This window comes from Vanellus vanellus (assembly GCF_965231255.1).
Source record: "Vanellus vanellus genome assembly, chromosome: Z".
In the NCBI taxonomy this organism is placed as follows: Eukaryota; Metazoa; Chordata; class Aves; order Charadriiformes; family Charadriidae; genus Vanellus; species Vanellus vanellus.
Genome location: NC_138908.1, coordinates 26088859 through 26112912, shown reverse-complemented (window position 1 = coordinate 26112912; position 24054 = coordinate 26088859). Strand labels below are relative to the sequence as shown.

General features: G+C 43.2%; 1 protein-coding gene across 1 annotated transcript in view; it reads left to right on the top strand.

Annotated features, from left to right (window-relative positions):
- Positions 1-915: 915 nt before the first annotated feature.
- MAN2A1 (mannosidase alpha class 2A member 1) overlaps positions 916-24054 on the top strand; it is a gene marked incomplete at its 5' end in the record, with an annotated part of 135798 nt that continues 112659 nt past the window's right edge. Inside the window, 2 exons of the mRNA XM_082497245.1 lie at positions 916-1050; positions 13880-14140. Of these exons, the coding sequence (XP_082353371.1) occupies positions 916-1050; positions 13880-14140 (396 nt within the window). The remainder of the gene's footprint in view (positions 1051-13879; positions 14141-24054) is intronic.

Sequence of the window (24054 nt, the reverse complement as noted above, 5' to 3'; positions counted from 1 at the left end):
AGGCCGTTAAGCGGCGCTTCCGAACCGCCGCCGCCAGCACGGCGCGGCCATGTCCCCGTGCCGCACGGTGGCCGGGTCCTGCCGCACTGAACCGGCGGGGAGTGTGTGGGGGGTCCACCTCTTCCTCACGGCGGCCCCGCGGGTGAGAGGAAAAAGGAAGCGGCGGCGGCCGCGACTTGCCCAACCGCCTGAGGGTAGCGCCCTCCCCAACGGCCACGGCGCGCGCGCGCGCGCGTATCCGCCCGCGGGGCGGTGCCGGCTGGTGGGGGCGGTGCCGCCGCCCGTTGACACGCGCGTGGCACCGCCCAACCGCCCGGGCGCGCGGGGGCGGAGCGCGGCGCTCCGGCGGCGGCGGCGGTAGCGGGGTTTTTTTCGGCGCGGAGCGTGTGCGCGGCGGCCCGCAGTGCTTCGGCGGTGACGGCAGCAGCAGCGGGAGCAGCGCTCTGGCCGCTGGGCACGGGGAGGAGGTGGCAGACTCCGGCGCCGCTTGCCGGCAACGAGGAGGAGCGGAGCGGCTAGTGAGGCGGCCGGAGGAGGAAGCAGCGGCGCTCGGTCGGCCTCGCAGCGCTGCTGTTGCCGCCGTTGCCGCCACTTCCCCGCTGGGCGCTAAGCCTGCCCGGGAACCCGATCTGCTCCCGGAAACTCTCGGCTCGCCTCTCGCCGCGGCGGCGGGGTCTCGGCCGCACTCTCCGCCCCGGCACAACGGGCGAGGGAGGGGTGGGGGGGGCAACTTCTCGCACTTCTCCAGAGGAGACTTAGGGCTGCCCCGCGCCGGGGGCGGCGGCGCCTGGAGTCCCCGCCGGCCGCCGCGGCGGGAGAACTTTCCCCTCCGAGCGCGGGGCGGCGAGTGGGGCCCGAGAGCTTCGGCCGCGGCGGGAGGAGCGTGGCGGCGGGGCCGGCCGGGCGGCCGCGGATATGAAGCTGAGCCGGCAGTTCACGGTGTTCGGCAGCGCGGTCTTCTGCGTGGTGATCTTCTCCCTCTACCTGATGCTGGACCGCGGCCACTTCGACCACCCGAAGAGCCCCCGGCGGGAGGGCACCTTCCCCAAGGTGAGCGGGGCGGCGGGTGGGCGAGCGCCCGGGGCGGAGGCGGAGGGGCGGGAGGCGGTGCCGCCACCACCATCGGGTCCCCCTCCTTCCCCTCTTTCCCCCGTGGGTGCCGGGGCGCTGAGGCGCGGCTCGTTTCCTCCGGGCCGGCCGGGGCGGGGGACGAGCGCTGCCGCCTCGGGGCGGCGCTGCTGCCGGCGCGGCCCGGCGTGGGGCTGCGGGGTAGAGTCGAGCGTAGCCCACCCGGCCGGCACGGGGGTGGCGCGGCGGGGCGGCTGGCGGGAGCGGCGTGTGTGTCTACCCCCCGGCGGGGCGGGGCGGGCCGGGCCGGGCCGGGGGCCGCGCTCCTCGGGAGCGGGGCAGGCAGCAGAAGGGGGAGTGCGGGGCTTACACTGCGCTGTGGAAAGCAGTGCTGGGGACGGGTGGGAGGGAGCTGCCAGGGAAAGCTGAGAACTGGAGGGTAGACCTCAGCTGTGGCATCAACAGGTAGGTTTAGAGAAATGCTGACTTTATGGCACCGCTTTCCTTTTTGCGAAGCTTTGCTTTGGAGCCGTAACTGGCTGATACCTGACTGCACCGCGTGGCTAAGCGAAGTGGTTCTTTAGTTCCTCATTTTCCCTTGTTGTCTGTGTGGGAGAGAAACTTAAAAGCTGTGCATCGTGGTAGTGTTCTAATAAGGAGTGTTTAACCACGACAAGAAAAAAGTATTTCAGAGAGTACATGGTATGCTGTGCAAAATGGTAGAATACTGCTGTGTATAAATAGCTTGCTTTATTATAATAGTAGACAAAAAATACCGAAAGTAAAGTTATAGCTTATTTATGGTTGCACTGTACTATTTTTGGGTAAATAAATGAAAGTTTTTTTAGTAGGCAGTGGGGCTTCAAGTGAATAGATGGACTCAAAAGGTTTATTTAAAAAGTAACAATTCTGTCTCTGATAGACTCACTAATTTTTTGTTTAATGCAAAAGTAATAGTTGATACAATTTCGTTAATGGTAAAGATAAAATCCTTGACTTGAATGTAAAGAAAGAGTGCAGATATGTACTGCCTTTATTTCTTCAAGTTACAGTTCGGAGGTCAGCCACTAGTTTTTGCAGGAACTAAGAGAATGGGAAAGAAGCTTAGGAGAAGAAAGCAAGACAAGCCTGGCTACAGCAGCTTTGTCTGTTCAATATATGGCTCCAGCAGGAGAGTAATGCCATGTGTGATGCTTCTGACAGCTAAGTACAAGTACTGCTTTGGTGATGTGGTCAGTATCTTATATGTGGAAATCATTTCTTATGTCTTTTATATCACCAGTTGAGTTTAATACAGGTAAAGTATAGAACAGGAAAGCTCATACATGGGTGACTTTTTTTTTTTTTAATGTTAGATTTTGGTTTGAAATACTGGAATGAACAGGGAGAAGATATATTAGACATGTCTTGTATTCCATTGTCAGTATCTTGCAGTTGAAATTCCTGTCTGTGCCCTACATGTAACGCTGGTCTGCTGTGTAACATGGTCTTATCTCTTGTGACCAAGTACTGTAGCCTGTTGTTATACCTCTTCCTTCTACATGATCTGGTCAGCTAGAGACAAACATCTCTCCTTCCATCTTCCTTCCCCTCGATCTTCTAGAACAGTCTGTCAGTGTTTACTCTTTTTGCCTTTTCCATATCTAAATTTCTTTGAGGATGCTGACTTTCACTGGAGAATCCTCCAGTGAAATCCTCCATCACTGTTTTGGTCCTTCCTTCCTTAGGTGAACAGTTACTTTTTCCTTTCTTACTGCTTTATCTTTTGAGGAGGTTATGGATGAAATTGATGTGATTTTGTCATTTCATTTTGCTGCCCGTAGCATGGAAATTTTTCACTGTGTTATAACTGGGAAATCTCTGACACCTAGCAAGTGCTTTCAGAGCCACTTTAACATCAGTTTAAAGTAAATGCAAAAGATGAAGAGTGGAGTAGAAGCCACCAAAATATTTGAAAGGAATGGCTTTAATCCTACTACCTCAGCTGACAAAAAGTTGTTTGTGTTAGTGCAGTGTTGCCAGAACTCAGTGTACCGTAAGTGAAACTAGCCACAGATGTAAAAACTTCAAGCTGTTTTTGTTTGTGAAAAGCTATGGCAGCAGTAGGTTGTCTGTCTGTAGATTTAAGATGTCATTCCCTTTCCTGATGGCAAAGGTCACGACTTTTCTTGCTTAGAAAATGGAATTGAGACTTTTTTTCACAAATTATTGCATTGATTCAATTCATACCTCTTTCTGTTCTGACAGTGTGCTAATTTTTCAGCTTTGCTGTTCCTCTGTGCAGTTCTGGTAACAACACACGTCATCTTTCGTGTCCTGGAAGTTGCATATTGATTAGTTTCTTCCTGACCTATGTGGCTTACACTAAGCTCAGAGGAGAGAAGTGGGTACCTCTGGAAGTGGTCCCCTGTTTAGCTTATAAGCATTTGTCTATCTAGGCTTTTTATTTAATTTCTGCCAGGATTAGAGTTGGAATTTTTTCAGCTGGCAGTGCCTGGTGATTTGCATTCACCTGAAGTGTCATAGTACCTAATACCAGAAGTGAAATAAATGGGTAGGATTGCTGCTCCACTTTTATTTCCACTTTTTCTTCCAGACAAGGTGCCTTCTCTTTGCATAGTCTCAGGGTAGTTTGCATCAGACTCAACTTTGTGAACCGGTCTTCTTTCAGGCTTATCTGCCAGTGTAGTCAAGAGTTGTCCTTCCGGAGGTTGCTTTCTCATTTGATATTTCAGGTAGTTGTTCAAGGATGCTGGCAGAAATGTCTTGCAGAAATAATTTTTTGGACAAGATCTCCCAAGATGGGTGAATATCCATAGGCAGATGCCTTTATAGACTTTCTAACCAAATACATGTAAGTGCCTTCCAGTAGTGTGCTAAACAGCATTTGTGGTCAGGCTTGGGAGGCATTGGTGAAATTGTGTCTTTTTAGGTGTTGGGTTTGCAAAAGCTGGCATCAGTAGTCAATTCTTTAGTGAATGTTGTCTACACCTATCCATGGTAAGGTGGCATCATGGCAACTATAACAGAACTTGAGCTCAAGTGATTTATGGCCTTGTCATCACTGGTGGTGCATATAAATCATAATATCAGAAGATCTGTATGTTGCTGTAGAACTGAAGTCCCTGTTAATTTTGGGAAGACTAGGCACCTATGATACATGGAGATCAAAACTTACTGGCTTCTCCTCTGTAATTCCTGCTTATATCTTTATGGATCTTGCCTGGTTGTTAGGTGAACAACCTCTTCTCCCTGGTGACAAGTGATAGGACAAGAGGAAACGGGTTCAAGTTATGTCAGGGCAGGTTTAGATTGGATATTAGGAAGCATTTTTTCACTGAAAGGGTTATTAAACATTGGAATAGGCTGCCCAGAGAGGTGGTGGATTCACCATCCCTGGAGGTGTTTAAGAAAAGGGTAGATGAGGTGCTTAGGGACATGGTTTAGAAGTGGTGGTGTTTTTATCAGGGTAGATTAACGGTTGGACTTGATGATCTTAAAGGTCCCTTCCAACCTCACTGATTCTATGATTCTATTCTTACAAAGGCCAAATCACAAGCTCTGTCTTTCTCACTGAGTCTGTTCCTAGCCACAGGATGCTCCTGTCTCAGGACACATCTGAGGATACTGTGAGTCTTAGTGTCCTGTCTCAGGCTAGGAACAATGTTACAACATTGTGTGGACACCAGCTCAAGGTGGAAGAATAGCCTTAGGTGCGTTTTTAGGTTATCATTGTACCAGTTGTCGATACAGATAATTGTTTAAGAGTCTTGTAGTGGAATATAGTGTAAAAATGGTCGAGTATATTGTTTTTGTCTGTAATAACACAATTCTCTGAGTAATCTTGTGTGACTGTACAGTGGAGGGAGGTTCAGAGTGGTGGTTAGTCCTATGCCATCTCTTGTGCAGCAGGTGTCAGGTGCAAGTGATTTGTGGGCTAAATTCTTAACTGCTAAATGAAAACTACATTTGTGTCGAGTCTAAAGTGGAATAAGTCCATAAGCAGCTTATCTTGACAAACCTGTGTTACTGTATACAGATGAATACCAAATACTGATAAGCCCATATTAATCTAGTCTGTATTTTGGACCCAAATAGAAAAAAAAAAAAAATCATTAGCCTAACGCCTTGTTTTCTCAACAAACTACCTTGACTTAGAACAGATCCATAAAAACTGCTCATTTACAGAAGCTTGTGGAATATTTCTTTTGATCCCAAATTTTGCTAGATTCACACCTAAACATTCATGGCACATTAAAAATCCAATTTAAAAAAAAGTGGAGGATTTGTTTGTAAGAGTATCTTGCTTCAGAAATATATGGCCTTTGTGTAGGCTTCACATGAAAGTTAATTTTTACTGAATTTTAGGCTTGAGCAAGGCAAAACAGCAACACAACGCAGCATTCTCTGTCACTGCCTGATAGGTGGTGCTTCGGACATGAATTTCTTCCTGTAACCACTTTCTCACAGCTTGCTTTGGCTTTTATGGGACGTCTCTCCACTGTGTGCAAGGTTGTTTCTGGAAATACATTTTTAAAGCTCGTCTGCCATGGTTCCAGTTGATAACTGGAATGGCACCAGTTGATAACTGGAATGATTACTCCTTTTCAGCTTTCATCTTTCCCTCAGACTTTGTTAAAAGGCGAAGCATAAACATACAGCAACTTCCATCCTTACTGTTTTCTTTTGTCTAAACAAATTGTTATTTGAATAAGATCTCTCTGTACCCCTTCTCTGTTTTCTTCCCTCCCTCCTCTCCGCCCTTTGACCAGCATTATTTGAAGGTTACTCTGGTCTTCTCATACGTGTTAACTGCTTTTATGGGCTCACTAGTTGCATTGAGTTGAGCAGAGGAGATCAAGTATAGTTCTTCTAAAAGCAGATGGCTTGTTCTTTTGTTTCCAGTGTCCTTCCAGCAAAGCATCAAGTGGATTGGCTGTTGGTGGTACTGCTAAAGCTATGTTACTGGAATCATACTTTCAAGGCATCTACACAGTGGATCGAATACTTCTGAACAAACGGCACAAGCAGTGATTGTTGCATTATGGAGTGTTAGGTCATCTGAGCTTGCCAATAATTTGATTGTAGTACCACCTGGCCAAAATATGAATCACGGTAGGGTGGAGCAGTAATAGTAGGAAATTAGGACCAAATACATGGCAGAAACATGAGCAGTTCTTCGAATCTGTGTTGAATAAAGGTGCCTTGTGAACTTTACTCTGAAGTACTGCTGAGGTAGTACTTCCCCCATTTTAAGGAAGCACTGCCTTCAGTCAGCCCTGCGTCTCTATTGGGTGTCTGTAACTGCAGTGTTATCAGCTTGCACTTGCTAGTTATCATGCCCCAATTCTGTGCGGTGCAAACCTCGGCTCCTTCCAGTGTTGGCAAGTTTGTACGCTTCCTGTTTGTAGTGTACCAGGAACAATTTCAAAACACCTTTTCCAGCTAGAGTTTTGCTAGGTGCCTTGCCGTAGTGAAGTAGCTGAAATCAATGGCTTACATGGACTATAAATATACACATTTTGTTGCTGCATGTTCTTAGTAATCAGTGTATTTTTATGAGCTCGTTTGGGAGCTTTCAGACCTATGTTGTATAACCAGGAACAGGACTTCTGGGAGCAGAAGCATTGGATGCAGCATGATCAGGTATTTAGGAAATGTTTGTTTAACGGGAATAGTGGCAATTAAGATTGTATGTAATATTGAAGTTGTCATTTTCTGACTTCCAAGTATTGAAAAATTGTGGGCACAGTGATTTTTATTATCATTCTTATGAGCTTCACATCAGAGGAGATTGAATGTTGAGTGAAGAAATCCACAGAAGGAGTCATTTTCCTGGATTTGAAACATGTTGACTTGTTTAAAAAAACAAACAAAATGCTGTTAACAACACCTAGTAAGTTCACAATCTAAAAGCCTTTGAGTGTCACCGGAATGATCTTGAGTCTAAGATAATGAAAATTTAGAGTTTCTTCTGCTGAGCTTCTGTAAGTTTGTAAAGGAGGAGGGGCCATCTTTGTGAACATAATTACAGGTCAGTAACAATTCTTTGTATTTCCTAATGTTCACAGAGTGTATTTGCTTCATTGCTTTTGTGTAAAGTTTTGGCTAAGCAGCAGTCAAGCAGAAGCTGATAGCCTCCTTCAATTACAGTTTTTAAATCCAGTGCAAAATGTTGAGCTAAATGTATTTTTCAGAGTAGTAGTAACATCACCTGTAAATTAGTGCTTCGTTTGCTATGTGGAGTCAATGCCTAACTTATACTGTATAAACTAAATGGAGAGGTAAAGCTTCCTAGTTTGCTCTTACTTGACCTTTTCTTTGCCTGACACATGGTTTAGTTATTTTAAGTTTTGACTTGTTCAAATAAAAATAAACATTATTAAGACCACGAGCATTTTAATGGCATGTAAGCTGTGCTTCAGTTTTGTACTGCTAGCCATTTAAATAAAGATTAAATGTAGGGCAGGGAGGGGAATCAAAAAGGAAATGAACCTGAAACATATCAGCTGGAGTAGTAGTGAACATTTTTCAGATTAATTGACTTTAAACTGGGAATATTTCTAGGTTTGTCTCCATGTCCCTTTCCTTTTTCCTTTCCTTCGGATCACTGATGACAGTGTCAAATTCATCCCTAAATGCATGCTTTATTCTTATCTCAGTAAATTACATGAAACTTAAGTCTAAGATAATAGTACATTAGCCACTCCTGTTATTGGTGCCTCTGCTAAAATGCATGTGGAAGTCCATCTTCTTAAAACCTATTTGTTAGGCTGCTGAATCTTTGGAATAGAACTTTCTCCTATTTTAAGAGAACAGACTTTTGTTTTGTAGTTCAGTTAATTCAGAAGAATTCCAGGGTGATTGTAAAGGGAGCTTGTTTTGAATGGTACTTTAAAGATAGGAAATTACTAACAAGGTTACTTATGTAATTTTCATCATCACAAATGCACATAAGCCTTCTGCTCAGATTAATAAAGGCTTTAAAACTTGACTTGTCCTTTTACCGGTGCACTGTATGCTTGGTTTTTTGTTCTATGTCCTACCTTGCAATGTGAATACATGCTGAAATAGTGTGTTTGAATACTAAGCTTTGATGCTACATCCGGTTTCAATTTTAACTTTTACCTGCTTACTTTTTCCGTCCAGGAGCTGACCACTTAATTATACATTTAGTATGTTCTGTTCACTGTACAGTGCTCTAATAGTGAACAAAGAAGGCTTTCTGGTCTTACTATCTTGGTATGCTGACATCTGATCAGAGGCTTATATCAAGATATTAGAGAAGTTAGTATGTGATTTGTGAAGATGTACCTGGAAATAGTTATTGACTAAACTGGTGCAGAAAATTATTACGATGACTGCCATTCAGTGCAGCCAGAAAATGAGACTTGAGTCCGATTTCCTCACTGCTTACTGCAGTAAATCTGTATAGGCAACTATTTTGACTTGAATTCCACATCCCCTGAAGAACTGTGTTTGTTGCGGTACTCTGCGTTCTTCACCACAGCTCGCCTGGTGCACCACAGCCTCTTATGCATGACACTGCCAGCTCCTTTGTGGTCTCTTGCTTGTTCATGTGGGTGAGAAGGAGAATGGGCTCGTGCTGCTTTTGAACCAAGCACTTGGTGGTTTCTGGCTGAGCCTGGATACAAATAATCAAGTTCCGGCTGACCTAACCTCAGAAGCCTATATGTGGATTTCTCCTCTCCCTGCCTGTTTCTGTTAAGAGTTCCTGGTATATGGGCCTGTCATACTCCCACTTCAATTATTTGAGCTAGCTGTCCTTTTCCTGATGAAGTGATCGTTAGTGGCCTGTTGAAAGAGACTGCATTTAGAGAAGAGAACATTCACTGAGGAAATGAAAGTTGAAACTAATATCCTTTTTGCAGTGCACAATGTTTAGATGGGAGAAACTGTCCATTTTCCGCTTCCCCGGAATAAAGCAGCTTGATCTTTCATTGTCTTACTGGGCTTCCCTCCTTGTGCTGGGTGGCAGTGTGCTCCTTTCTGGAGAGGGTCCTTGCTTCACAAAAGACTGGTGTCAGAAGCAAACTGTGAAGGACAAGCAGAGGGCAGTGGGAAAGCAGACTGCTTTGAAGTATTTGGGGCATGAAAACTGCTGAAGGGTTGAGACTGACTGAAGCATAAGGAACTGTTTGTGTAGCTGGTTCATGTGGTGGTAGCGGCAGGTTGCTCAGTGCAGCTAGCAGGTATGGACAATTTTTGTTCCAAATGGGAGGAGGGTGTGCCGATCTGTGCTGTCTTCATGTAGGCAGATTTTGTTAAGTCCAGCCCTATGTAACCACGGGGATGGTGAACAGATGCGCTGCTTGTGTGATGCCATTTTTTCTACCAATGCAGCTGTACCTGCTTTCAGTACTGTTGGATTTGTTGGCACTTCGCATGTCTTGTGGAAATAGTTGCTTTGCTATGGAATAACAGCAGGGTTGCCTTTCTTGCTTTTTAATAAAATCTTTGTTTGCATAATCTTATCAATGTATAAAGGCAGAGACAAATGCAAGACGCTCACACCAAAGTTGTTATAAACTTGTTAACTGGTTGTGTAGGCCAGGTGATTCTCATAACTTTATTGTTTTAACATCAGGAAATGCAATGTAATGTAGATTAACAGAGCATCCTTTAATGATGTCCATTTGGACTCAGACATAGTTATCCAGACAGTGTACCTTCAACTTTCTGTGCAGTTAGGCAGGGCTCAAAGTCTTGGATCAGGATTGCTTCTTTTCTGAGAAGATCTGATGCTGTAAAGTCAGGGGGAGGTCTGCTGACATTTATGAATTGTGCGGCTAGCTGTACAGAAAGCCATGTAGATTACAGAATTTCAGGCAGAATTGGTTAAGGTGTAATTGGTACATCTCTGCTGAAAGAAAAAAAAAAATTAGTCATGCCCAAATGTGTGAAAAAAAATTTCAAACTTCTTTAAAACAAAATACTTGTAGAGTATGATTTTTTTTTTTTTTTTTTTTTTGTAATGGAGAGGACCTGTGTGTTTTTTTTTAATTAGACCTGTTTAGTGCCCCCTGTAATACGCTTCTAATCTGATTTTCTGGTAAATCAACATCTGTTACTAGCAGTCAATAAGCTGAAACAGGTTTAGAGTAACTTCACTGTTTTGTACTGTTTGGCCTTGATGATTGAAGTTGGGCAACGTGAGTTGGTTGCCTTCCTCTAAAAATGTTGAAACTGAAGTTCATTTATTTTCATATGTTAATTTTATTGTCTTGAAGAGCTGCAATATTTTCCATGCTTAGCTCACATTTTAATGTAAATTTACTATTGAATATTACTTTCGAAGCATTGTCTACTCCTATCTATTTAAAATGAGTAAGGAGAAAAGGTGAATGTGCAATGAAAGTAGACCTAGATTTTGCGTAGTTTGGATTCATGTGAAATCTTCAACAAGAGAATGGATTCCTGACATGACCTATTTTCATACTGACTGAAAACTGGGATCCATTTCTAGCTGGTGACACTGTTGTTCCTTAAAGTTAACTCTTGCAGCTAATGCATTTCACAACATAAATGGCAAATATTTTGAAAATCTGAAAAGATTTGGTTGCCTGTTGGTTTAACTTGGGTACTGCATGAGGTCATAGTTACACGTCCTTAACTGTAGCTTTTTATTTCTTGTTTTGCATTCAGGTTGAGTTAGTACATGGCATATTTAAATGCTTTAGAATAAAGAACTGGATGCGTCTCATAGTCTCCAGAAAAGAAAGCAGGACTGTTTTTATTAATGTCCTCTCTTAAGTTCCACCAAAGGGAGGTCTTTGCAAGGATTTCTTTCTCCAAATAGCAGAATATTTACCTCCAAAGTTAGTGACATACGTTAACAGACTTCTAAAAATCACTCCTCTTCAGAGTCCTAAGTAGGCTTGAACCCTCCATCTTAAAAATAAATTATTAATGGAAATATATAGCAGCATATACAATGATTGTTTGTTGCAGATGATCAGGGAACAAATTATTTTTTGTGACACAGGAAGCAGGGAACTTCGTTTACAAGGAAAAGTGTTTTGTGACATAATAAATGGTAAAATGGTGGAACTTGTTGCAGATACTTGAAGGTTTAAAATGTAATAAGTTAAATGAAAGGTCCATCTTGGAGATATGCAATATGATAAATTGGATGTTTTTATCTGACTGCTAGAGGTTGGCCATATACAGAAGGATCAGTCTAAATGAATGTTTGGTGGTATTTTTTTTAATGTTATGTTTTTTAGTTGTTTTTTTTCTGTTGTTGGTCAGTGATGGAGTGACTATAATTGGCTAGGTGACATAAGGCAGATTAGATTGGTGGTGTAATCTGTGACCAGGTAGTTGACAGGCTATTGCTAAGCATTACAAGGTTCTTTTCCTGTAGAATTGAAATATTGTAGTGTTTAAAATATTTCTAGAACATATGTGAATAAGAATATAAATTTTAAACAGTTGTCTGCTTTTACAGTTGTAGAAGCAGTGTATATAGTGGTAGGATAGGTATGAACAATGTTTTAGCCACTTAAATGCTTGGTAATTTTGAAGTATAGTCATGTGCAGTAAAGCGGGTAATAATTTGCATAGATGGCAGCTATACTTTAGCTTCTTAGGAATCTAGAGATCATAGCCTATGCTGGGCAGCTTATAAAGCCCCAGTCAGCATTTATATATGTCATTTTTAGAGTAAGTGGCGTAATATGATATTAGTTTTCTCAGTAGAGAAACCTTTCTTTCTTTTAAAATGTCACAGACATTGAAAGGGAAAATACTAATTTTACACGGAAACGTGTATAGACAATCTTCACTGTAGAATTTGAAAGACTTCAGTCTGGTTGTTATTTCTTTTGTGCCACCAGAGGGCATGGGACAACAGTTTTCTTTCTCTCCAGCATCACATCATCTGCGTATTGATTTCCTGTTGTTTTCAGTTCATCTATTTTATAAGTTTCTAGTATTTGTCTTTAAACTGTTGAGATTCTAGCATGTTGGCCCTACATCTCAATTAGCTTAATCTGGATCTGTTGTCAAAATATATTTTTGTCTTTTGGGATGCAATAATAGTTTGCCTGTGTTGCATTTTAAAACCTGTTACTGTTTTCAGGATGTATTCGTCTAAGGAAAAAAAACAAAGCTGTGGTTCAGTGCTTTACACAGCTCAGAAAATGAGGGGACAAACTTACTATCAAGTTAAAAAACATACTAAAACATATATTCTGCAGAATGACAAAGAACTTCCATAAAGATAGAATTATACGAATACTGATTTAGCAGGACCCCAAAGGCTGATGGCTATCTTCTGGTAACTGGTGGGTTTTTTCCCCTGCAGAATTCTCAAAGTGTACAGAATTTAAAAGAAAGTACACATCACAATTTAGAAAGGAGGCTTAATCCTTTGCAAACTACAGTCTAATTATGGAAGCTGGAATTGACTTAGCGTTTGAGGAAAGCACTTTGTAAGATGCAAAGATCTCAAGTGAAAAAAGTATCATGTACATATGTTATTTCTAATATTATTCTATATTACTTAGAAAATAAGTCATTGGTGCTGGGAAAAAGTTTTACTTGTCGTTAAACTCATAGGTCACAGAGTAGCTGTCTACCAAATCAATGTTATTTGTGTTGAATGTAATGTGTAAAATGTAAATGCCTGAATCTGCGGTGGGTTTTGTTGTAATGACAGCTTCTTAAAAAAAAGTAATTGTGTATTTTGGGGTCTGACCACAATGTTAATAACAGGAAGTGACTGGCTTTTTGTTCTGTATCTTTTCTTATTATTGTTACGTTGAAGTCAGTGTAAGGAAAGAAAGAACTTACCGTTAAGACTAAATATCCCTAAAAACATGTTAAATAATTTGGCCTTTTGTGATTCTGTAAAAGCTAACACATTTATGCCTGAAAAAGCATACCTCAAACCATTTGGAAGGAGTGGCTAGTATATGAGAGGGCATTAGCATTCCCAGACACCTTGTTCTGCTGTGCTCCCTCCTGTATTCCAGCAATACAGTGACTAGTTGTTATTAAATTTCTTTGTGGTATCTGTCTTTCTTTCCAAGTTGCTTTGGGAGGGAGATACTTTGACTTCTTTCAGTTCACACTGACATTGTTCTATGTCTTTCCCTTTGTGGTGCACACTAGGATCATCTACAGATTCACGTTTGGCAACTGTATAGGACCATCTGACTGAAAGTGCTATCAGTTATCTTGATGTTTATAATGGTCCAATTATACAGATTATTACTATGATCAGGCTGTTAAGAGATCTTTTACTCCCATTAAGTGCTCTTGTTCATTTCTCTGTAAATTTCACTGAATATAAGAAACTCAGTATTTTTTAAATACTATTTTACATATACAGGAAAAACCTAAAATTGTATATCCTGTCAATCCCATCATGATGCGACAACTTTCTAAAACATGGCTTTCTCTTTGATGTTCTGATGGGATGGTAAATTAAAAGATAGATTTTTGCAAATCTATGAAAGATATGAAGAAAGTTGAAGTTTGCATAATTGGTACTTGAAACAGTGTGACCTCTTAAGAATATCTTTGTATCACTGATTAAATGTTGTGTTGTGAATTCAAGCTCCTAGTGGAAAATATAACTTCTGCTTTTTTCCCTTATTCTTAAATGAGGTGGCTTCACACGTTGGTTCCATTTCTTACTGGTTTGTCTTTACATAAAATATAGAATAAGGATTTTATTTTTTTGTGTGATCACATACTATTGTGAAATTGATACTTTTTTTTCTTAAATTCTGTAAAGAACTGGTCTAAGACATAATTAAAATTTACCTTTTTGTTTTTACAGGGCCAGCTTTCAATATTGCAAGAAAAAATAGATCATTTAGAACGCCTGTTGGCAGAAAATAATGAGATTATTTCAAACATAAGAGATTCTGTGATCAATCTGAGTGAATCAGTAAAGGACGGTCAAAAAAATGCAGAGGCTATAAACTTCAGTCAAGGATCCATTTCTGAGCTCTTTCCTTCTGCTTCGGTTTCGCTTGCAGTGGATTCTGAGGATTGTTTGTTTGCTTCAAAAAGTGGAAGTCATGGTTCAGGTGTACAGGTAAGCAGTATGTCTTTCTGTTTTATTCTGCTGCAGTGCTAGCTGTCATTACCTTTTAATTCTGAAAATGTCTAATTACTGGTAAAAGCTTGGTACTAAGCTTCTAATCTAAGACAACAGAATTGTTCAAGTGACTGTTGTGTTTAACAGATGTTATGAAACTGTTCCTTTTTCTTTTTTAAACTGTCTAGAAATTGATTAGTAATTATGAAAGTCAACATTTCAGAAAGCTTAGAAGTTCTTAAAAAAAACCTTAAACAAAACCCAGTGATTATACTGAGATTATTGTCCAGTACGATCAGAAGTCCTTAGGAAAGAATTTATTTGAGAATCTCTTTCAGTTTCCCCAAATTGTTCAAAAATTGATGATAAATAAACTGGAAATAGTGGATAGTCTTGATTTAAATAGGTTTTACATTTTAAGGATATTTGTGTAGATGGGTCCTGATAGGGAGGTAAAGAATGTTCAAGAACTAATAGTTTCAAAAAAACCCTCAGGTACTGTGTTCTCTTTTGAATACCATTTCTGTATTTCAGCATTCTTGTGTGTCTCCAGTTTACACAGGCACTTTGATCAAAATGCGGGAACATATACAATGTTGACTGGTTGGCATGAACTGGGGAGGTTGAAGTTTTTAAAGTCAAACAATTCAAGTTGAATTTATTTTGCTTTCTGGTGATGCTTGCGAATTCATGGACTCATATATTCAGTTTTAATGGAGTGTTTCAGGAGCACTGAGAATACTGTGTGAAGTTTGTGATCTGTACTGTTTTTGGGAGTCTTGTGGGAGTACTGTAAATACTCTTAGTACTTTAAAGCAGAGATTAAATTTTGAAGTCCAGCTTTCTCGTTCTAAAAGTGAAAGTATTTCTATTGCAGAAGAAAGACAGTGGACTTAAGATGAATAAGTACACATATTAGAACAATTGTAACCTCTGATGTAGCATTCATAATGCCTTTAAGCTCTTCAGGGGTAGGCACCACCTTAATATGTCTTTTACAGAGAAAGTAAGTTGTTTTTTTTTTTGTAAAGGCAATATCTGACTGTTCATGTTTCTAATATACATTAAGACTTCTGTGCAGAAAAGTAAAGCATGTGGATCTATGATTACATGTTTTCAAGTTACTGGATTACTAACAGGTTATTCCTGGTACAGTCTGTTACCATATTAAGTGATGTGCTTTTTAGGTGCATTAGAGATGTTATAGTGAATGTGAATTTTGAGGTAAAATGTGTTGGCTTAAATTCTTGGATGTGTTAACCTGTTATGAATGGAAAGTAAAACATGTTTGCTTAAACTGTTCTCATATTTTGCTTCACACTTGCAGGATGTCAGAACATGTACCTACTATCAGCTAATGTACCTACCTACCTAATGGTAGGATGTAGTAGCTAAAGCACTTTTTGATAATTTTCTTTATTTTTAAGATTATATGTGTGCACTTAAGTAACAAATATACCAGGGAATATTCTTAATACTGTTCCCTTACTTAGAATTTCTTGCCTTGCCTTGCACATGGAGAGAGGGCTCTAATGTTCTTAGCGTCATTGCATTAGTACCTTGTACTCAGGTTATCCACCATCGTTGTTAAGTCACTTTAGTACTGCCTCTATGTACAGTTTCTCATCTTGTGAGTCTGATCCATGTTTCAATTATGGAATCTAAGACCTGGGCTTTAGCAGAATTCCTGTAACATCACATTAACAAGCTGATCTAAATTACTGTATTTGAATACAGTTTTACCATTTCATAACTTGCCAAGCCTGATATATTCTGCAAGCTCAGTTAACTTATTTTCTTCTTGATTTTTTTTTTTTATGAAGACTGAGAAATTCTGAGTGGATTATTTGGATCATTTTTTAAATTATATTTTAAATTCTAAAACAGCTTGTAAGTATTAATTACCTGATTTTCATAAAAGTTAACTTAAACCTACAGATTTGGACCTTACTTTTTCCATGTTTGTCTTTTAAGTGGATGTATGAGAATGAAATGAGAGACTAGAAAGGAGTAACAGCTCTTACAGGTGAGACAGTGTTTGGTTAAAAATCACTTTAGAGAATGAAGGCAAAAAAGGCTTCACTGAATAAATTATGGGAGCTCATAGTCTCCGATAATAGAGAAACCATTATGACAACGCATTCAAATATGGATTAAAAACCTCTGTGGTATTTCAGTGAGAAATATTACCAGGACTTGCTACTTGGAGAGATGTATTTTCTTTGCATAAATCAGACAAAACAAATTACTAATAACGTAAGACTCAAAAGATTCTTGGATAGGATAACTAAAGGATTTTTTTTCATGTAGGAATTGTAAATCAAGAAATTGTCTGCTTTGTTACTTGTGGTGTTTGTAAGTAGGTAGGAAACTGTAAAAGAGCTGGCTGCCGAAAATAACACTGAATTGAGAGTTGATATAATTCAAATTAAATTTAATGGTGTCCCTGCCTATGGCAGGGGGGTTGGAACTAGGTGCTCTTTAAGGACCCTTTCAACCTAAACCATTCTATGAAATAGAAGACTAATGTGTACTTTTTTCAAAAGATATAAATGGATCTAGGTAATAAAACCAACAAAATGAAGAACTGTGGGTTAAATATCGTTATGACCTATTGCTTTTCTAGGTCAGTAGTTCAAGAAGTATCTGGAACTTGTGCTCAAAGAAGGTAGAATTCTCAACGGCCATCATGCTGAGCTGGAAGGTCCTTTAATACATTGAAATATCTCCTCTCTTGTCCCTTTTAACTACTGAAGCATCTAATATTGTGCTTAGTAATGTTGCTCCTTTTAAAAATGAAGCATGAATTACTCTTTAAAAACGTGGCCTGAAGAGGTGTGAACTATGCTTTTATTTCTTCTGTGTGGTAGTTTAGTGTTCACTAGAGTAAATGTTGTGATGTTTGCCCTAGACTTGCATTATTTAAGCAGTCTGAGCCCCTCAATATAGACAAAGAATAAGCCCATATACGGAAAAAAAAAAGCAACTGGTTAAGTTTTCATATGTTTTAATTGAAAAGCTTGTAACAACATGACTTTCTTCTGAAGCAGCCATAATGAAAACAGGCAGCAGCCTTCTTTAATTTCTGTTTGTTTACTTTTTTTACAAAATCCTTGCTTACTATATCAGTATTTTATACTTAGAAATGAAATTAAAATATGTCCGGAAACACTTGTCTATAACCTTATTCTTCACTTGCAGTTATGTAATCTGGTCAAGTGATGATGCCATTTGTAATTAATCCTTTGCACAATTCTTACTGAGGATGGTGTTATATGAAAGATGAAAATCTCTTAACGTGTGTTTTCTGGCAGTCTTGACATAAGTGCAGTGATTTCAGCCTGATCTGGCTTCAGTTTATTCCAGGGGAAGTTTTTGAGTCCTAATTTTTCCTTGGCTTTTCTTAACAGCTTCTAATTCACGTTCGAATCGTAGAGTGACTGAATGTTCGAGGTTGGGAGGCACCTCTGGAGATCGTCTGGTTGAACGCCCTGCTCAAGCAGGGTTACCTAGAACTGGTTGCCCCAGGACCATGTCCAGATGGCTTTTGAGGATCTCCAAGGATGGAGATCATACAGCCTCTCTGGGCAACCTGTGCCAGTGCTCAGTCACCTTCACAGGGAAAAAGTGTTTCCTGATGTTCAGGAGGAACTTCCTGTGCTTTAGTTTGTGCCCATTGCCTCTTGCCTTCTCACTGGGCACCACCGAAAAGAACCTAGCTTCTCGGTCTCTGCACTCTTCCTTTAGGTATTTGTATGCATTGGTAAGATTCTACCAGGCCCTTCTCTAGGCTAAACAGTTCTGGTGCTCTCAGCCTTTCCTCATATTAGAGCTGCTCCAGTCCCTTCATCATCTTGCTGGCCTTTTGCTGGACTCTCTTCAGTGTGTCCATGTCTCTGTTGTATTGGGGAGCTTGGAACTGAACACAGTACTCCAGATGTGGCCTCACCAGTGCTGAGTAGAGGGGAAGGGTCACCTCCCTTGACCTGCTGGCAACACTCCTTAATGCAGACCAGGATGCCATTGGCTTACTTTGCTGCAAGGGCACATTGCTGTCTTGTGTTCAGTTTGGTGTTCACGAGGATTCCTAGGTCATTTTTTGCAAAGCTGCTTTCCAACTGGGCTAGACACAGCAGCTTGTAGACAGTGTCAAACTCAAGGGTAGCCTGGGCTGTAGTGACCATGAAATGGTCGAGTTTGAGATCCTCGAAGCAGCGAGGAAGGTGCGCAGCAGGCTGACCACCCTGGGCTTTGGGAGAGCTGACTTTGGCCTCTTGAAGAATCTGTTTGGTGTGGTGCCATGGGATGAAACGCTGGAGGGAATGGAAGTCCAAGAAAGTTGGTTAATATTCAAGGACCACCTCCTCCAAGCTCAGGAGCAATGCATCCCTACAAAGAGGAAGGCAGGCAAAAAAACCAGGAGGCCTGCATGGATGAACAAGGAGCTCCTGGACATGACGAAAAGGAAAAAGGAGTGGAAACAGGGGCGAGTAGCCTGGGAGGTCTACAGAGGAATTGTTCGAGCAGCCAGAGATCGGGTTAGACAAGCTAAAGCCCAGATACAACTAAATCTGGCCAGGGACATCAAGACAAACAAAAAATCCTTCTTTTAAGTATGTCAGCGAGAAAGGAAAGACTAGGGAAACTGTGGGTCCTCTCCGGAAGGAAATGCAAGAGCCGGTTACCCGGGACAGAGACAGAGCTGAGGTAGTCAATGACTTTTTGCCTCAGTCTTCACTGGCAAGGACTGCAGCCACACTGCCCGTGATGTAGAATGCAAAGGCGAGGATTGGGAAAATGGGGAACCGCCCACAATAGGTGAAGATCAAGTGCGAGACCACCTGAGGAAACTGAAGGTGACAAGTCCATGGGACCTGATGAGATACACCCACGGGTCCTGAGGGATCTGGCAGATGAAGTCGCTAAGCCACTGCCATCATATTTGAGAAGTCGTGGTGGTCTGGCAAGGTTCCTGCCGACTGGAAAATCACAGAATCACAGAATCACAGAGTTTTCAGAGTTGGAAGGGACCTCTAGAGATCATCTAGTCCAACTCTCCTGCTAAAGCAGGATTGCCTAGAGCACATTACTCAGGACTGCATCCAGGCGGGTCTTGAAAATCTCCAGGGAAGGGGACTCCACAACCTCCCTGGGCAGCCTGTTCCAGTGCTCTGTCACCCTCACCGTAAAGAACTGTTTCCGTGTATTTGAACGGAACTTCCTGTGTTCTAACTTGTGCCCATTGCCCCTCGTCCTGTCACTGGGAACCATTGAAAAGAGCCTGGCTCCATCCTCCTTCAACCCACCCTTTAGATACTTGTATGCCATAATAAGGTCTCCCCTCAGCCTTCTCTTCTCCAGGCTAAAGAGTCCCAGCTCTCTCAGCCTTTCCTCATAAGGGAGGTGCTCCAAGCCCTTAATCATCTTAGTTGCCCTTCGCTGGACTCGCTCCAGCAGTTCCCTGTCCCTCTTGAACTGGGGAGCCCAAAACTGGACACAGTATTCCAGTTGTGGCCTCACCAGTGCCGAGTAGAGGGGGAGAATGACCTCCCTCGACCTACTGGCCACACTCTTCCCTATGCAGCCCAGGATTCCGTTGGCCTTTTTGGCGACAAGGGCACATTGCTGGGCCATGGATAATTTACTGTCTACCACAACCCCCAGATCCTTCTCCTCCAAGCTATCTCCCAGCAGGTCAGCCCCTAACCTGTACTGGTGCCTAGCATTCTTCCTCCCCAGGTGCAGGACCTTGCACTTGGTTTTGTTGAACCTCATTAGGTTCTTCTCTGCCCAGCTCTCCAGCCTGTCCAGGTCACGCTGGATGGCAGCACAGCCCTCTGGGGTGTCAGCCACCCCACCCAGTTTGGTATCATCAGCAAACTTGCTGAGGATACACTCTGTCCCCTCATCCAGGTCATTAATGAATATATTAAACAAAATAGGACCAAGTATTGACCCCTGGGGGACACCACTGGTTACAGGCCTCCAACTAGACTCTGTGCCGCTGATCACAACCTTCTGAGTCCTGTCCCGCAGCCAACTCTCAATCCACCTCACTGTCACCTCATCTAGCCCATACTTCCTCAGCTTCCTAATGAGGATGTCATGGGAGACAGTGTCAAAAGCCTTGCTAAAGTCAAGGTAGATGACATCCACGACTTTCCCCTCATCCAGCCAACCAGTTATAACATCATAGAAAGCTATCAGATTGGTCAAGCACGATTTACCCTTGGTAAATCCATGTTGACCACTTCCAATAACTTCCTGTTCCTCAACGTGTTTGGAGATGACATCCAGAATGAGTCGCTCCAATACCTTCCCAGGGACAGAGGTGAGACTAACCGGTCTGTAGTTCCCTGGGTCCTCCTTCTTGCCTTTTTTGAAGATTGGAGTGATGTCGGCCTTCCTCCAGTCCTCAGGCACCTCTCCTGTTCTCCATGACCGTTCAAAGACGATGGAGAGTGGTCTAGCAATAACATCCGCCAGCTCTCTCAGCATTCGCGGATGCATGCCATCAGGGCCCATGGACTTGTGAATGTCCAGCTTGGCCAAGTGGTCTCTGACCCGGTCCTCCTCAACTGAGGGAAAATCTTCCACTCTCCAGACCTCCCCCTTTGCCTTCAGAGGGTGGGATTCATGAGGGACAGCTTTAGCAGTGAAGACCGAAGAAAAGAAGGCATTCAGTAACTCTGCCTTCTCTGCGTCCTCCACCACTAGGGCACCCATCTCATTCACCAGTGGGCCTACATTTTCCCTAGTCTTCCTTTTTCTATTGATATATTCAAAGAACCTTTTCTTATTGTCTTTAACTGCAGTGGCCAAGCTGAGTTCTGATTGAGCTTTTGCCCTTCTCATTTTCCCCCTACATAGCTTTGTTATATCTTGATAATCCTCATAAGTTGCCAACCCCCTTTTCCAGAGAATGTAAACTTTTCTTTTTTTCCTGAGGTCCAGCCAAAGTTCTCTATTTAGCCAGGCTGGTCGTCTTCCCCGTCTGCTCGTTTTTCGAGACAAGGGGATGGCCTTCTCCTGAGCTTTTAAGAGCACCTGCTTGAAGTATGCCCAGCCTTCCTGGGCACCTTTGCTCTTCAAAACTGCCTCCCAAGGGACACTCTCGACCATGCTCCTAAACAGGCTAAAGTCTGCCCTTCGGAAATCCAAGGTGGCAGTTCTGCTGGCTCCCCGCCTTACGTGATCAAGAATTGAAAATTCTATCATTTCGTGATCACTCTGCCCAAGGCGACCTCCAACCTTTACATCCTCCACAAGACCTTCTCTGTTAACAAACAGTAGGTCCAGTAGGGCACTTCCCCTAGTTGGTTCCTTCACCAGCTGTGTTAGGAAGTTGTCTTCCACACACTCCAGGAACCTCCATGACTGTTCCCTCTCTGCTGCATTGTATTTCCAGCAGACGTCTGGGAAGTTGAAGTCCCCCACAAGAACAAGGGCAGATGATTGTGAGACCTCTGCCAGCTGCTTGTAGAATACTTCATCGGCTTCTACATCCTGATTAGGAGGTCTATAACAAACTCCCATCACGATGTCTGCCTTATTGGCCTTCCCCTTAATTTTTATCCATACACACTCAGTGTTGTCATCCACACTGTTAAGTTCCTGGCATTCAAAACTGCCCCTAACATAGAGGGCCACCCCACCACCTCTTCTTCCTTGCCTATCCTTTTTGAAGAGTTGGTAGCCATCCATTACAGCACTCCACTTGTGTGGGTCCTCCCACCACGTTTCTGTGATGGCGACTATATCATAGTTTCCTTGCTGTACAATGGCCTCCAGCTCCTTCTGTTTATTTCCCATGCTGCGTGCATTAGTATAGATGCACTTCAGCTGGGCTAATTGCCCTGCCACTTTCTTGGGGGGACAAGCCCTAATTCGCACCTGATCATACTCAGGCACTACTGTAGCTACCAAATTATCACTACCCCTCGTGTCTTGGCTGTCACACAATTCACCATCCCCCACCATCACTGGGACAGGCTGCAAGACCTTGCTAACACTTTTACCCAGAAGCACTGGTACGCTTCTCCCAGGCACCACTTTTGTAATCCTGGTCTCATCCCCGTCCCCCTTAGGGGGAAACATAACCCCTATTTTCAAAAAGGGAAATAAGGAAGACCCAGGGAACTATAGGCCAGTAAGTCTCACCTCTGTGCCTGGCAAGATCATGGAGCAGATCCATGAGGTGATTGGTGACAGCCAGCATGGCTTCACCAAGGGTAAGTCATGCCTGACAAATTTGGTAGCCTTCTACGAAGGGGTTACAGAGGCAGTGGACAAGGGAAGATCAACTGATGTCATCTACCTGGACTTGTGCAAAGTGTTTGACACTGTTCCACACAATATCCTGGTCTCTTCAATTTAGAGACATGGATTCGACAAACGGACCACTTGATGGATACAGAACTGGCTGGACGGTCGCACTCAAAGGTCAACGGCTCGATGTCCAAGTGGAGAGCAGTGACGAGTGGCGTTCCTCAGGGGTCGGTACTGGGACCTGTACTGTTCAACATCTTTGTCAGTGACATGGACAGTGGGGTTGAGTGCACCTTCAGCAAGTTTGCTGGTGATACCAAGCTGCTTGGCGAGGTAGACATGCTGGAGGGGAGGAATGCCATCCAGAGGGACCTGGACAGGGTGGAGAGGTGGGCCCAAGCCAACCTCATGCAGTTCAACAAGGCCAAGTGCAAGGTCTTACATCTGGGTCGGGGCAATCCCACGCACAAGTACAGGCTCGGCGGGGAATGGCTGGAGAGCAGCCCTGAGGAGAAAGACCTGGGGGTGCTGATTGACGAGAAGCTCAACATGAGCCAGCAATGTGCGATCGCAGCCCAGAAGGCCAACCGTATCCTTGGCTGCATCAGAAGAAGTGTGACCAGCAGGACAAGGGAAGTGATTTTGCCCCTCTACTTCACTCTCATGAGACCCTACCGGGAGTACTGCATCCAGCTCTGGAGTCCCCAGCATAAGAAGGACATGGACCTGCTGGAGCGTGTCCAGAGGAGAGCCACGAGGATGATCCGAGGGCTGGAGCACTTCTCCTATGAGGAGAGGCTGAAAGAGTTGGGGCTGTTCAGCCTGGAGAAGAGAAGGCTCCAGGGAGATCTTATTGTGGCCTTCCAGTACCTAAAGGGGGCCTACAGGAGAGCTGGGGAAGGACTTTTTACTCGGGCATGTAATGATAGGACAAGGGGGAATGGCTTTAAACTGGAAGAGGGCAGGTTCAGGTTAAACATTAGGAAGAAGTTTTTCCCTTTGAGGGTGGTAAGGCACTGGAACAAGTTTCCCAGAGAGGTAGTTGATGCCCCATCTCTGGAGGTGTTCAAGGCCAGGCTGGACGTGGCCTTGGGCATCCTGGTCTAGTGGGAGGTGTCCCTGTCTATGGCAGGGGTGTTGGAACTTGATGATCTTCAAGATCCCTTTCAACGTAAACCATTCTATGATTCTATGTACTGGTGGCTGAGGTTGTTCCTCCCCAGGTGAGGACTTCGCACTTCCTCTTGTTGAACTGCATGAGGTTCCTGTCAGCCCATTTCTCCAGCCTGTGGCCATCCCTCTGGATGGCAGTATGACCCTCTGGTGTCAGCCACTCCTCCCAGTTATGTGTTGTCTACAAAATTGGTGAGAGTGCACTCTGCCCCATCATTCAAATCATTAATGAAGATGTTAGGCAGGATTGGACCCAGTAGCAACCCCCATGTACACCACTGGTTACTGGCCTTCAGCTAGACTTCATGCCACTCACTGACCACCACCCTCTGGGACTGGCTGTTCAGCTGTTTTTTGGTCCACCTCACTGTCTGTTCATCCAGCCCATACATCAGCAGCTTCTCTGTGAGGATGTTACAGGAGGCAGTGCCAAAAGCCTTACAGAAGTCGAGGTATACAATAACCACTCC